We start from the raw sequence: 15,122 nt of genomic DNA, 5'->3' as shown, positions 1-15,122 counted from the left end.
TGTGTGTGTGTGTGTGTGTGTGTGTGTGTGTGTGTGTGTGTGTGTGTGTGTGTGTGTGTGTGTATCCTGTGATAAACAGGTGTCATACATAGAAGCCTTGGGGTTGTGGTCGTCATGACTACATACATGAACCTGTTATATATGTACCGGATGGAATAGGAATTTAGAAGAATGCAGTGTGCAGAAAAGCAGTGCTGGCGGGCATGTGAACCAACTTGAATTGGATTTTTTTCTGTGTTTTGAGTGAGTCAACAGGAATCTCTAATACAATGTAGTTTCCATGGTGACAGCAAATGGACAGGGAATGATATGTCCTTTTCAAACAGAGCGAAAACGCCAGCTTGAAGCCTCGCTGTTGCTCTGTTTTCTGTCTGAATCGTTATTTAGACAAGTGATAACCCAGCAAACCTTACAGACCCTACAAATGACTCCCTTAGGCGGCTTGGAGACATACTCCACCGCTTTCTGCTGTGTCTCTTTTTTCCTTTTGAAACCAGAAAAAAAGATAATGTTGCTGAGCATAAAAATGTCATAAAATGTTAAATGTAATACAGCTGCAGTGACATTTTCATCAGTAATCTTTTGCTATGTAGATGTGCTAATGTCAAGTAAGTTTTGTTATGCAATCCAATTGGCATCCAGTGGTCTATAATTTGATATGTTAGTATTCTGGAGGCGCAGACAGTAATGAAAGGCTATCATCCTCTCTCTGCCGCCTCTCCAGTGGAAGCTCTTTTCACATCAGCGAGGCATTTTTAGGCAATTCAGTATTTTGGTGCTTTTTAAGAGCTTGGGTGAATGTCTCTGAGACCACTTCTGAATGCAGCTGTTTTTTAACAGCTTTCGATGTGGCAGTTCGTCTCCTATACTCCGTCTAATGCACCACTCAGTATCCTTGCAAATAAATTGCCCACATCATCCTCAGAGTTATATATTTCTTCCCCTGTACATCTCTGGTGTTGGCAGAGCATCATGTCTGCAAAACTCCTCACAGATGGCAAAAATGCTGACCCTCAACAGACAGGAAGCAAGAAACTTGTAGATGATATTTTTTGGCATTAGTTTTATTAGAATATGGCATGAGAATCGCTGTTTATTAACTGTACATCATAGTGTAACCTATTAAATATAAAGTAATCCACCAAATTTACTGTAGCGTACATTGATGATAAATGTATAAAAGACAGATACAAATAGATATACTTAAATACAGTTTTCTAAAATGCTTTGTTAAGAGCAACTACATAATGACATTCAACTGAGCTGTTTTCTCCTCCTCCCCGCATGTTCCTGTGCTTTAACAGTGATTGTCCATACACTCACATTGTTGGCAGAGTTTTGAGGTTTCAGAGTCCTATGATTACTTTCATGGGAGCATCATTTGGGACAGTATGTACTGTCTACTGTGTGTCTTCAGGAACACTGACAGACTATTAGTTGCTTCAGTCAATGTTGTTGCTGTAATTTGGTTGAAATTCAAATCGCACAAGTCGTTTGAGTTGCTCCCTCGAAACTTTTCATTGGTACCAAGGTGACATGAAACAGACTGGGATAGACAGGTGTGTGTGTGTGTGTGTGTGTGTGTGTGTGTGTGTGTGTGTGTGTGTGTGTGTGTGTGTGTGTGTGAGAAAGAAATGTGCTTTTTTAATTGGTGGCATTTAATTAATTCATGATGCAACTACTGCAGCTGCACTGAGCACAAAATGTTTTTTAAACTTGAGAATCTTTTGCAGTGAAGCTATTATGTGACATTTGTCTTAAAAGGTAAAGCATATGTAATGTACTGTATGAAGCAGTTACTACAGATTCATTTTGAACATCATTTTGACAGCGTTGATCACGTTTTCTTTTAACATATTTTGATTATTTAAAGATTTTTTGTCTTTAAATAATCAAACAATCAACAATCCCATGAAGAGACCAAAACCGACAATGCCTGTGTAGCAAAAGCTTGATCTAGCTTATTCCTCTCTGACATCTAACTGTTAAGATCACATCAATGACTACGTTGACCTGCACAAGATATTAATTTTTTTGCCCATATTCCAAAAAAGACAATATTCCTAGTAAGCTGTTTACATGGCTAATGAAAATGAATATCCCTGTACTATTCTCCTTTACATGCAACCGTGCAACTGATTATATTAACCAGTGCAGACTTGTTCAACAGAGCATACACAGCCTCCCTCTTTCATTCCTTCTACCACCTTCTTGAAAAGTTATTTGCACACAACCAAAAACCTGTTGATATTCAAGTCTATCATAATGTATAAAAGTAGTAGTATGTTTGTTTCACATTTCGACAAGAATTTGGCTCTTTTGGGGGGCATGAATCTCTGCAAAGTGTTAGCTAGTTGGTTTGTGTACAACCAGTGTACAACCATCTGTACAACACACATGGCTTGGCGTGAACAGGCAAGAGGCCAATTGAGTATATTTTGAATGTGTTGTGTTGAAAGAATGCCCCTAAAACTCGAATAATATCAGCATATCCCACATGTCTTGATTCAAAAATGCTCCATTCAGAATAAAGAATATCCAAACGTAATATGCTGTTTACATGACCTGTATCAAATTCTGAATATTGTCATATTCAAAATAATGGAATATTGGTGTGCATGTTAACGTAGTTAGTGAGCCACACTGTTAAAATGGGTGACAAGTTCCTTCATTACAATTAACATGAGTGCTGTTGTTTATTTTGAATCAATCCCACGTACACTGTCCTGTGTTGTAAATTTTTGTACAGGAAATATGTATTAATCTGCTGCTAAAAACAGTCCCCAAGAAATACTCTATTTACTCCTCTTTTAGTGACATAAACTAAAATGTCCAGTTTTAGTAAATTATTCTCCTTTAAAGAAGTTTGTAAAGATTTACATTTCAGTGGAAACAAATAGTTTTGGGGCTCCCTAGAAAAAGGAAGTCGAAAAATATTAACACATTGTTGGTTTTAGTCTTTTCATGGTATTTATTGACACCAAGTAAAAAATAGAACGATACCATCCCAATTTATAATAGTATCCATTGTTGCTTCCAATTGAAATGCAGTTAAACCCGTCGTAAATATGCTTACACGCACAAAATGTAAAGCAAAATATTTTGTTTAGTAAGTTTTTGTTTTGTATTTAAGTTTCCAGAAGTTATTTTGCCGGTTTAGGAATGAAAAAAAACAAATAGTATCAGTACCAATATCAGTGACACAACCACTGTTGAATCATCATGTACACTCATGATGAGGTGGGAACTTTAGTTGTAAATGTTTTGACATAATTAGAAACTTCTTCAGTTGGCTTCAATAAGACATATATAACTGAGACCCACAGACGTGTCATCACCACCGTTTACTACATGTGGAACTGGCGTATGACAAACATCACACTTTGTACTCAGGCTCCAGAGTTTCTGTTTTCTAAGGATGTTAAAACCACACATTTGAACCATCACTTATCTACTAATAGATCAAACTAATGAACATGTGATAGCAAAGGCAGCACCAGCTGAGGTATGGCTTTGCTGTTTACAAATCTTGGTCATCAGCAGCATTAACGTCTTACGTCTGTCTCTTCTGAAGCTGTATGATTGTGTAGACGTATAGGGATGGCGTCAATGTCTTTACACTTCTGAAATAACTAAAACATTGTCAAAGAGTCATTAGTGTCTCATCTGCCACTTGTGTCCCACACACTGTTATTACATACACTGAATAACACTGCTTCGATATGTCTTATTAATCATATCACATTGCTAGTTTGCTGTTTTTAATTGCTTTTGTACATAAGATTTCTATATTCTACCTCGGATCAGAGAAAAGTTGCTGAGCTCAAATGACTATAGTATAAATGCAGATGAAGATTAAACTGGAAATAGGAATAAGGCGCTCCCTGCTCACTATAACTACAACAGAACTAAGCTTGTCTATTTTTTCAAGAAAGAAAAAAACATTTTGCCAAAATTAAATGTATGTTACAGAAAGGAAGATAAAGACAATGCACGACAGTGCCTTATTGTGTAGATTAGGCTACTGCATCATCATGCTTTCTTTTCATTTGTCCTAATTGACTTTTAATTTGGCACAATGTTTTTTCAGACATAGACGTTTGGCATTACATGTCTGAGCATGAAGCTCTTTGGAAAGCATGAACCTAGATTGTAGCATTAAATGTGTCCTTACAGCAATGGACATACTTATTTTGAATACACGTTACAAGCACTGACCCTTGCAGTCAGCAAGGATTATGATTAATTCCTTGTATTTGTTACAGTGTGAAATTTGACTTTTGGCAGAGGCTGGCATTAAAGAGATGTTGTGTTGGTCTATGCTTTATCTCAATCTTGGTTAAAAGTGCACACACCAATCTGTTATTTCCCTGCCAGGCCTTCTGCGTTTCATACAGTGCTTTAAATCTCTCCCGTACATTTTCACTTGCTTGTTATAGTTTTACATACCTATAAAACAATCAAAGCAGTGGTTTGAAATTAGAGGTGGCCATCTTGGTAAATATACGGAATGATACCAAAACAATCCTGCTTTTAGTACATTTTCAATCAACGAATACAGACATGTTATTTTGTTTTTCAGCCCCTAAGTGTTAGGAGATTCACAGTGAGTTGAGGGACTGGATCAGTAAGAGCAGCATGGGAAAACTCCAGCCCTTCAGAAATATATTGTTAATTCGTATAATTGGTCAAAGCCAACACACCTGCTGTGTCCTCTTTCTGTTTCAATCCTTCGAAACTTTGTCCAGTCGTCCAACATCAGTATCTGGGACAAAACAGTATTATCGAGTTCAGGCCTTTACATTCACATTATCACCCAGAATGGTCTTCTAGTTTTGTCCAAGGTTAGACTGTTGAAAACCCAAACCAGTGATGGGAAGGATGGAGATAGGAAGAGTTTATGTCCCCATTTGTTCATCTGTGTCTTTCTTACAGATACGTCCTTTTATTTCGTCAGATATCCTGTCTGTTAGAAGCTCACCAAGGCATAGACCATACTTCCGCAGGAAATAGACCGTGGCAGCAGATGGAAACATTGGGAGAAAAAAGTAATTGTGTTGCTTTTTTGCATTAACTTCGTAAAACATTGCAACAAATCTGAAAAGCATCACTGAAACCTAATGAAGCGACACTTCATTGAAAAGATTGTGAATTTGAACTGACCTGTAGAGATAATAGAAGAAAGAGAGCAGATAAAAGCCCATCTTACACCAGGACTCCTTCTGGCAGTAATTGAGAATGTCTGCGTTCATCACACTGACGGGATCGTACATGACCACTGACCCGTCAGCTGGCCGATGAAGGAACCTGAAAAAGCAGAGAAGTTAGGCTCACACTGGCTCTGGATCACCAGAAGCTTGTCAGACATCTTTTATGGGACTGTACCTCCACAGATGGTAGAAGAGCAGCGGGATATTTAGACCAAGTGTGACCCACTCTCCAGCACACATGAACATCAGGCAGAAGAGCCCGTGGATGGAGTACTCTGGTACCACCAACTAACCAGAACAGACACAGAGAGTCAGGCTATAGGTCTGCATATAGTCACAGTAATCAGTAATCACACTTCAACAACTGCTGGGAAAACACTGAAAAGCTCATGGGTTGCACGTTGTGATTTAACTACAATCTACAAAACCAGAATCACACTGCGAGGCAAACACTTTCACACAGAGGGTGTTAATGTTACTCATGGCTCACTGCTGTTACGAGTGCAAATATAGTTTCATATACATGAAGACTGGTTTTAGAAGTTAGTAGAAATTGATGTAGGCTAGTTTGACATAGATGGTTCAGGTTGCTCAGATAACTAACTTGCTTCCAGACCTTAGAATCAGTGACATATTATAACCTTTTAAATTAATGTATCAAACTCATTAGCAAACATTTGATTATTCGCACATCCAGCTGGTACAGAGCAACATTTGTATTCATTTGAAGTCGGCCATTTGGTCACGGGATTGATGTAAGTCCAATATTCAATCTTCTTTTACCTCGGTTTTGGTCTCCACCAACTCCAGAGGGAAAAATGTGGGCTAAATGCTTCACTATGTTCATGAGCTAGTTGCTGTTAATTGGTGCGGAAGTAATGTTTTTATTTTAGCTGCTTTAAAGAGCAAAAATCAGCATTATTTTTTGTTGACAACCTTTTAACTGCTCCAATTAACCGTTATAGTCTCCCTTTGACTGACAATATTGTCTATGGGACAGATATATGACCACTTATTGATTGGGGCAAAATAACCCTCCGTGGTGGGAAGCATGAACACATTGTCAGAATGACTAATAAAGTGAAAACAAAAAAGCAAATTAATCTGATTACCAGGCTAGATTGATCCCCTTTCTGTTTGAAAATTGATTAGGTAACACTGCATCATGTTCCGCATTATGTGTTACTTAAATAAATCCATGATGAAGATATTAAGTGTACCGCCTTTACAGTTAAACAGTTAAAGACACGTGAAATTATATTTGCCCAACATATTTGCCCAACATTAAATTACTCTATGGAAAATAATGAATCAATAAATTAAACTCTGTCAATCAGTCAATGGCAAATATATGTGAATCAGTAGCTAAATATTGGTAAACCTCCAATTACCATTTTCCTCTTTTTGAACCTAATATTGCATTTTTTTAATTCAATTTATTTGTACAGCCCAAAATCACAATTTTGCCTCAGAGGGCTTTATAATCTGTGCAACATACGACATCCTCTGACCCAGGACCCTTTCATCGGAACAGGTAAAACTCCCCCCCAAAAAACACTATTCAAGGACATTGAGTTCTCTTTCTGAAAGCCTTCAAATGAGAGAAAAAAAAACAAACATCACCACACACACAAAACCTACTTGACGGTATAACTGTTCTCCATCTCTGTGTGAATGCAGAGCGGTGATGGTGGGTTGTGGAGATGGGCTACAAGTGAAATGTAACAGCGTGCGTCATGGTCCTCACAATGGTTAGAAATGCAAATGGTCATGGTTGTCTGAAGCTCCTCTGTTTTAATCATCCACCATCAGCAGGTAATGAACAACTAGTACTTACTCTGCGGAGCAGGTTGCAGATTCTTTCAATGTTGAGAATCCTTTCCCTCTGTGGATACAAAGAAAGTCTGATTAACAGTCTGCGTATTTATTCATCCTCTTTACTAATTATGAATAGTCTATCCATGAAAATATATCTCAAGGCAGAAATAAGACATGCAAAAAAATATACCTGGTGAGTGCTTTCAAATACATAGAGATTCCTGCTTAAATGTAAATATTATGGTTTGGTAAAAGACAAATTTGAACAATACATATTAATTCTCTCTCGACCTCAGCCACTAAAAGATAGACTTAACTAAAGTGAATTTATACAAAAATATTTTCTTTCTCAAACTCTTCAGTCATTTATCATTATATACTTTAAATATATATTTTAAATGCAACTAAGTACGAAAAAAATAAATTGTGTAATTTTGAGAAAATCAGCACATAAAGACATTTACATTTGAAGCAATCAGCACAGTGATGTTTGGCGCAAACATTTTTGCATTAAGGCTAACAGTTTTGAGTCTTCTGAGAGCCATGCGAGAGGGCTCAATAATCAGTTTTACAAATTATCTTTTACTATCCAGCAGTTTGTGGCCTCTTAGAGTGATCTTTTACTTGGGCGTTCACTGATTAGACAAATGAGATGTTTTGCTGTAGTTCATCGACCTAGCTTAATCTGGGTTCAAGCAATAGTCAGGGAATTAGCAGACGGATTGTTAATTAAATGGTTTGCTTAATTTATTAAAATATAAATATATCAAATAAATAAGCATTGTGATATGTTTTGCATGTGTAAACCATACTGGTGTTTGTTGCCTCTTTATTTACTGAAGCCTCAGCTGGAAATACTCTCATACTAATTTTGTGACATATTGAGGCATCTGTCTAGTTACAGGATGATGGCTTCCAGTATTGAGGCCTCTGTGATGTCCGTTCCCTTTAGCCCAAGCCACAGGCTGCACATTTTTTGAAACTGTGGACATAAATTCAAACTCCCCCGGTGATCTGAAAGTGGATTTTGCCCTGAATCTACAACATCCGGCCTCCAAGCCAGACACAGCATCACTGTCTATTTGCAGTTGTTGGTGTTGGTCTATGCCATTTTCTTCCCTTTGCTTGCTTTGTGCAGTGCATCCTTCCACGACACTGGGATTTAAAAGAGAGAGCACAGTGCTCGACCTGAGAGCTACGCTACTGTACAGTTTATGGTTTAATTGCACTTGAAATTGTTGTCATGCAGTAACTCTGCTTAGATTTTACAGCATAAAGTCTCCCTGAGATGCCCTAATTAGTGTCAGGTCATACACTTCACAAGGAATTTTTAATTGTTCCAACAAGGGAAACATGCCTGAAAACTAATCAAAGACAGTGGACATTTCACAATAAACGGAACAAATGAAACAAATGCAGGGCAACGAGTGCTGTCAAGTAGAATAATTAAAATCGTATCACATAGCTGTGAGAATAAAAGAATTGATTTCACTGACAAACAGCCTTGTAATTTATTAATGAAATGTCAAGAGCTTGACTTTTGTATTTTGTCATTTCACACAGTTTCATACAACCACAATGGCTTTACACATAAACCTGATTCAGAAACACATGTTTAGTTGCTTCTGTTACGATGTTTCGGAATTTTTTTTTCAACAAATATTTGCTGCTTTTGTCTCAACGGCAGTTGAGTGAACACTTTGCTCTCTGCTAAGATCAGAAGTAATTGCTGTTTTTTTTCCAAGGCTGTTGAAATGTATGTCTTCTTTTGTTTGTGCGGTTTATTGATTTTGCAAGGGACTGGCAGTCTGACATCCTAGCAGATCATGTTCTTTCTGAACACATCTGACATGCTGACAATTATAGGTTGTTTAGTTACAGATTAAAAAAAACGGCTGACGTAGCCTTGGTAAGTAGCCTTGATACGTAGCCTTCCTGTTGCCAGGAAGCTTGTAATGTTCATTCTTTGTTAGCACCCCATCTTTGCCTAAGGCCAAACTGTTTTGGGTTGCATTATATTTTACAGGTGTTGCAGTTATTGTGTCCACCCCCCTGTAGCTGGCGTGCCTCCACACTCCCACTGTCTGCTTTCACAGTTTCCTCTCCCACTCCTCATCACTATCTTTGCAGTTCAGATGCAGGTTCACATGATTGCTAGAACATTAGTTAACTTGTGAAAAAGACATTCACAGCTGCTTTCAACTTGCTAAATTAATAATGGCAGTCATTATTGACTCATGATGATGTAATTTTATGGTTTTGCAAAAAAGATTGAGACAGAGATTTTCAAATGTGACTTAAGTCTAGTCTTGTACACTGAGGTGAAACCTCGTCACTGCTCTGTTATTGTTACGACTGCACGGTATCTCATTATACAAACAGCATCTTCATTTAATTGATTAGGCAAACAAGCCTCTGTCTTTAAAAAAGGTTGAGTGCTTCAATCTGCATACAAATGAGTGTTCAAGGCAAATGCTTATAGATGCTTCAAATGAAAGCTTGGAATAGTAGAAATTATATTAATAGTAGTACAAATATTTTATGTTGACTAAATGTAGCTGAATAAAACATTTGAAAGATTTAATTTCAAAATCACAAAACCCTTATTTACATAAAACGGGGGCTTGCTTTTCCAGTAAGATTACAGCCATTCATGGCAGTGTACTGTTGGTTTTTCATGAAAGGACATTTTTTATAAACTCAGTCAATATTACAAATTTCCAAAACGGAGTTCAGAAGCAGACTGACATATTTCAGGTCATCTGCAACATCTTTTGAGGGAAGCCCTCAATTTGTTCTTCGCATTTACGTGCAGATCATTCAATGTTCTTCTTGGAACTGAAAAGAAGGGATTTCTGTTTGCACACGAGCGTTTGATGATTCTTGAAAGAAGGGAAACAGCAGGGTTCTTACCGCTCTGGTGGGATTGCTCTGATCAATGGGGTTTTTGAAGTCTGTGCGAAGCTCATCAAATGCAATGATCTGAAAAATAACAGACATGTTAATTTGTTTTCAAGTAGTTACTTTTAGAGCACTAATGAAGGCACATACTGTAATATATGTATATCGAATAAAGACATAATTGGTATCTTTTCAACACTACACTCAAGTCTCAGCCTCTTGTACAATACTGTCATAACTAACCTAGAACAGCTTACTGCACACCCGCTGCATCTTGTACAGCTGCAGCCACATTGTTCACATTGCACGAGAACACAAGGGAATTAAATGGTGAATGTGTACATGTTATTACTTACATACTTGCTCTTTCCCTTTACACTGTGTATGAGCTCTTATATGATTCATGTGTCATTATGTAGTTTCTCGCTATTTAAGGAGCTCCTCTTTAATGATATGCCAGTCTCTTTTAATTAAGATCATAAAGTTTACATTAGACACCGTGGAATATCCATTGAGACATACACAGCTGTCAAAAGAACCAACTTCTAATGATAAATGCATTTATTTAATCATAATCTGGCAGGATTGAAACAATCACTTCACATTCAAAGTTAGGCAAAAGTACATATGTTTAAAATGCAAGACTTAAGAAATATGCTTTGTTGAGTTTGTATTTAAGAGGATTATTGTCTACTCGAGATATGTATAGAATCTGGCACTATTTTGTTTTTTTGTCCTTTTTAGTAAAACTAAAGGTCACTGTAGAGAAAATAATGTAATTGGTGGATATGCTAGGCTGCTAGGTTGCTATCTGCTCCCTGTGAGGTGAGCATTTTTTTCTCACCAGCTCCCTGATTAATAGCTCTATAAAAATACTAATAATTCTTGGTGTAAAGGCCACCCGCTGTGCTTATCATCATTTCAGCTCAACTTTGACTGCTCATTGAGAAGCAATAAAAAGCAGACATTTTTTGCCGATAAGTGAACATCTGATTTCCGTCAACAATGACAAAACAGATCCGTTTAAAATCGTAACAGTCTTGGAGGTAATTTCTCCATACGAGTCTAGAAGGCTCCCCCTCGTCTTCCCTCACACTTAGCTCCGTTGTAAACAGATGCAGTTTCCATGGCGACATGGTGAGCCCCTCAGTGGGCTCCATGGTTACTATAGCTGTGAACAAACGTTCTGATTGGTTGAGAGCCAGATAGAATTGGGGTGCTGTACCCGTGGGTGGAGGCAGACTGGGGGAAGGGGTGAATATAATCATAGTTTGATAAGCGTTTCAATCACATGGCTGAACGCTGAGCCAGACACACACTTCTGATCCATCTCTTTCACACACAGACACACTGACTGACTCATATGTAGTCTCACCCACTTAGTCAATTGCTACGTTAGTCATTTCAAGTCTTATGTTCATAATGATGTGTTTCGTATTTCACATTATTCATTCCTGATCCAGTGTTAAGGGTGAGGGATCAGGGCTTTACTGTTTGTTCTGTCTGCACTTGTGTAAACCAGCAAGCCAGAGTGCACCAGTGCCCAGCGATATCTGTGCAAATTCCACTCAAAATGCCGCTGACAGATTCACAACAGCCTGGCAGTGGGTTTTATGATCATTGTGTTTTGCTGCCTCCCTGTACTCATTTTGTGCAGTTTGCTGAAGCCTGAACACCTTGTTTGAGGAACTGTTTATTGCCAGTTAGGTTGCTTTACTGTGAAGTGATGAAGCTGATTGGAATCTGTCTTTTTGTTAAATATCTCAGGGTCAGACAAGCTCAAGTTGATCATACTGGCAATAAACCAGCATGTAATCGGGTCACTTAGTCACTGTATGGAAATCGATGAAAAACACTAACTAATTTCGCAGCCTGTGTTTTTTAGGTCCATGTATCTCCTCTGTGGTCTGTTCTGTTTCAATCAATTATTACTTTGCAGCTAGGTGTTTGGTGGCTTTTAAGTGACATTTCAAAATGTCAGTCAGGAACAATTAGACTGAGATCCAGCTGACACATTTATGCATGCCATTACTTCTAGAGTACCTAAGCGAGGTGTGTGTTTGCCGTGTTCCTGTCAGTGTTGTACAACGGTGCGTTGGTGGATGTGTTTGTCTGCCTGCGTGGGATGGAGCGTGGACGTTCACAGGGCCTACATGTGTCCTATTTTAGTTTCAGTGTGTGTGTGCAGTGGCTCCAGTGTGCATAGTGCTACTCACCTGCCATATGACAAAGAAGATGAGAGCAGCGCACAGCACCAAGGTGAGCATGTAGCAGAAGGCCGCAAAGGTGAATGCCATGGCTGAGCCGGCCAGCCTGATGCCGGGATGGGTCGAGAAAGAGAGAAGGGAACGAGTCCCCTACTCTCTATCTCTCTGGCTATTGTTATCCCTCCTTTAAGTGGAGGTTAAAGTCTGTTTCCCCCTCCGATGCAAGCGGAGTCTGTGCCGTCCAGATTGGTAGATCACTCAGTGTTTAGTAAAAATCAATAATCAGCTTGGCTTCCATGCTTGCACTCATGTCTGTCTTTTTGTACATGTGACAGCAGGACGACCCCTGCCTCGCTTTGATTTAGGAAGCACTTAAATGTCTTTTCACAGTCACAGTTGACCGTCGTTGGCCTGGTGCTCCTTTTTTTTCAGCCTTTGACAGGAAAGATGTCTGTCTCTTCTTCCTCCTCCATGTAGTTTCTCTTTAGACGAAGCCTACACATTTCTTTTTCTCACAGTAACGCAAGCCACAAAGTGTCTTACTGACACGCTGACAGCAGAAGCACAGGATTCTTGTCGATACTAAGCACAGCACTGTGTTTTAATAACAGTGAGAATTATCGTCTCAGATGGTTATGGCTTATGATAGTTCAGTAGTTTGTTGTATGGCTTTCAGTTCATCTGTTGCTCTGAATCAAGAACACCATTAATGACGCATATTTCTAAATCACATTTAACACAGTTGTAAACAACCATAGTTTGCAGATTATCTGTGAGTTATAATTTACAGAGCAATCTTTTGGTATATTACTTAATTTATTACAAAATTTGGGGGAAATTATTTATTCACCACCCCATGAATCTGACAATTTGCTGAAGATACAAGCTATTGCTTTGCACATCAGACAGTTAAGACAGTTCTATTCTGACAAAGCAAAATTCTGGTGATTTTGCAATAAAATAATATATTATAGAATAAATAAATAATAAGTATGAATCAGTGAGGGAGCAAATATTGGAATTGGCTTTCAAATGAAACAACAATTTATCATTACAATGCAAATATCACACACCCAAGAGGACTCACAAAGACAAGAGTACAATATTGATAATAGTTTGAGTTAGGATGGATCAATATCTTGACCAATCTTAATATCGAGTAAAGAATACCTGTGTCTGGTTGGAGACGTGTCTGCCACTGAACACTCCACTCTTTCCTCGTCTCTGTCAATTTGGGTCGGCACCATGTCAGAATTCTCTGCTGTGCATCTTTCTCTCAGACGCATCCCTCAGATTTCTCCAAAGACATTCAGATTTGTCTGCTAATGCGCAGGATAAATGATTCAATTCTGGGTGGGGGGAAGAGGAAATTTTAAACAGAAACCTGCAGAACATTTACATGTTGAGTCTCATTTATTCTGACTTAGAAATCTCTTCTGTTCTTAAGCAAAAATCTCCATCGCCCTCAAAAGTCATGAGTTAATTAGTCCACCTTTCTATGGTCTCCCCCTCTTTATTTCCCCTTCTTTCTTCCTTTCTATAGTCCTCTTTTTTGTATCTCTTCCAGAGATTTTGAAAACAGACCTGAATGTGTTTCCTGAGTCTACTGTCTCTGTCTGTCTCTTCCTCTATTTCTTAGACTGCGAGAGAAATATTTCTATCACCCTTGATGTTATAACGGTCAACCAATAGCGTCGCTCTGTTTCCCTCCCTCTTATTTGCTCTCTCTTTTTTCTCTCTCTCTCTCTCCCTCCTCTCTCTCCTCCTCCTCCTCTCTGTCTGTCAGTCGCCCTCTCTCTTGCATTTATACATTTCCATAATCCCTTGTTCCTCAGGGAGTGGTGAGGGGGCAGGGCAGGCTGCAAATATTTTTCCTTTTGTCTGCCTCTCTCTCTTTTTCTCTCTCTCTTTCCATTTCTCTACCTCCCTCTGTCATTCCCTTTCACCACAGCCTTCAGTCATCCGTCATTTCATGAAATGTACTGTAAGTCTGTTTCTTAGAGGGTGTTGCTTTCAATCAGTCATTTCTTTCAATTCTCTACTATTAGCTATTCATTCAACATATATTAACTTGCACAACTAAAATTTTTGGTAATTCTCTCTGTTTTCCAGATTATTGAACAGACTTAATAAACCATGGTTGCCATCTAATGCAAATGACTGATACATCTTTCGGTAAACTTATAGTATCACAGATTCTCCATGTTAATCTGTTTGTAATTTCTTTGAGAAATACCAAAGTCTGTAAAGATCATCTGCATTACAAAGACACCAAACACAAAACGGCATTAGTGAAAGTACTTCACCACGGTCTCATTATAGTCATTGTTCTCTGATGTTAAATGGTTATGGGCAGGGGCAATGTGATGATGTAATGCAGTGGCTCCCAAATCCTTTATGTCTGACACACCCATAGCTGAGATGACCATACATTATTTTCAGATTTTTTATTATTTTAGCCAACTATTTCAACCATTTATCCATTATTTTTAGTACATTTTTTCAACCATTTATTATATTATCTATTATTACTTTTCATGTATTGGTAAAGGTATTTCAATATGTATTTATGTTAGTTATAGCTAACCATTTCCTCTTCTTCAGGTCACGTGGCATTAATGTGTTGACATTACCACGTTTTAGGCTGAGAAAAGTTACTAGTTATTGAACATTTATGAAAGATCATTTGAAAGATCACCGAATTGTGGAATGCGCCTCATGCTTCTCATCCAGGTACAGAAACAGAAACTAAACATTTGTTATGACAATTTTTATTATCTTTCTATACTGTAACTTCTTCATGACGTTTTTTGTGATGTATACTCTACAATGTCAATTGAAGTGACATTATTTTTGTAACTATGCACCGCTTCCTCTAAAGTCAAATCTGAAATTAGACAAATTATCTCATGAATGTGATTTGAAGTTGGCTCGTGAAAGAGATTTTGAAGGGCTTTAATTTTGAAATGCTAAATCAGAATGTCCT

General features: G+C 38.1%; 1 protein-coding gene across 1 annotated transcript; it reads right to left on the bottom strand.

Annotated features, from left to right (window-relative positions):
- Positions 1-1,043: 1,043 nt before the first annotated feature.
- On the bottom strand, positions 1,044-13,881 carry cnih2 (cornichon family AMPA receptor auxiliary protein 2). Its single transcript, XM_068729515.1, has 6 exons — positions 12,146-13,881; positions 9,942-10,010; positions 7,048-7,095; positions 5,386-5,498; positions 5,164-5,307; positions 1,044-4,997 (listed from the first exon to the last, which is right to left on the bottom strand). Exons 1-6 carry the CDS (start codon positions 12,224-12,226, stop codon positions 4,970-4,972), a joined length of 483 nt encoding a protein of 160 aa, XP_068585616.1. The 5' UTR covers positions 12,227-13,881; the 3' UTR covers positions 1,044-4,969.
- Between the last annotated feature and the right edge of the window lie 1,241 nt (positions 13,882-15,122).

Source organism: Cebidichthys violaceus, unplaced genomic scaffold, assembly GCF_023349555.1.
Source record: "Cebidichthys violaceus isolate CVI_PGR_0920_01 unplaced genomic scaffold, fCebVio1.0.p SCAF_46, whole genome shotgun sequence".
NCBI classification, from domain to species: Eukaryota; Metazoa; Chordata; class Actinopteri; order Perciformes; family Stichaeidae; genus Cebidichthys; species Cebidichthys violaceus.
Note: the sequence above shows the minus strand (reverse complement) of the source record. Positions and strands in the feature narration are given on the sequence as shown.

What these genes read in the sequence shown, in the direction of transcription:
- cnih2 (XM_068729515.1), bottom strand. Translation starts at nt 12,226, where the DNA reads ATGGCATTCACCTTTGCGGCCTTCTGCTACATGCTCACCTTGGTGCTG. An exon ending in AGAGCAATCCCACCAGAGCG is followed by an intron (nt 7,096 to 9,941) that starts GTAAGAACCCTG and finishes TTGTATCCACAG; the next exon opens with AGGGAAAGGATTCTCAACAT. An exon ending in CTCTTCTACCATCTGTGGAG is followed by an intron (nt 5,308 to 5,385) that starts GTACAGTCCCAT and finishes CTGCTTTTTCAG; the next exon opens with GTTCCTTCATCGGCCAGCTG.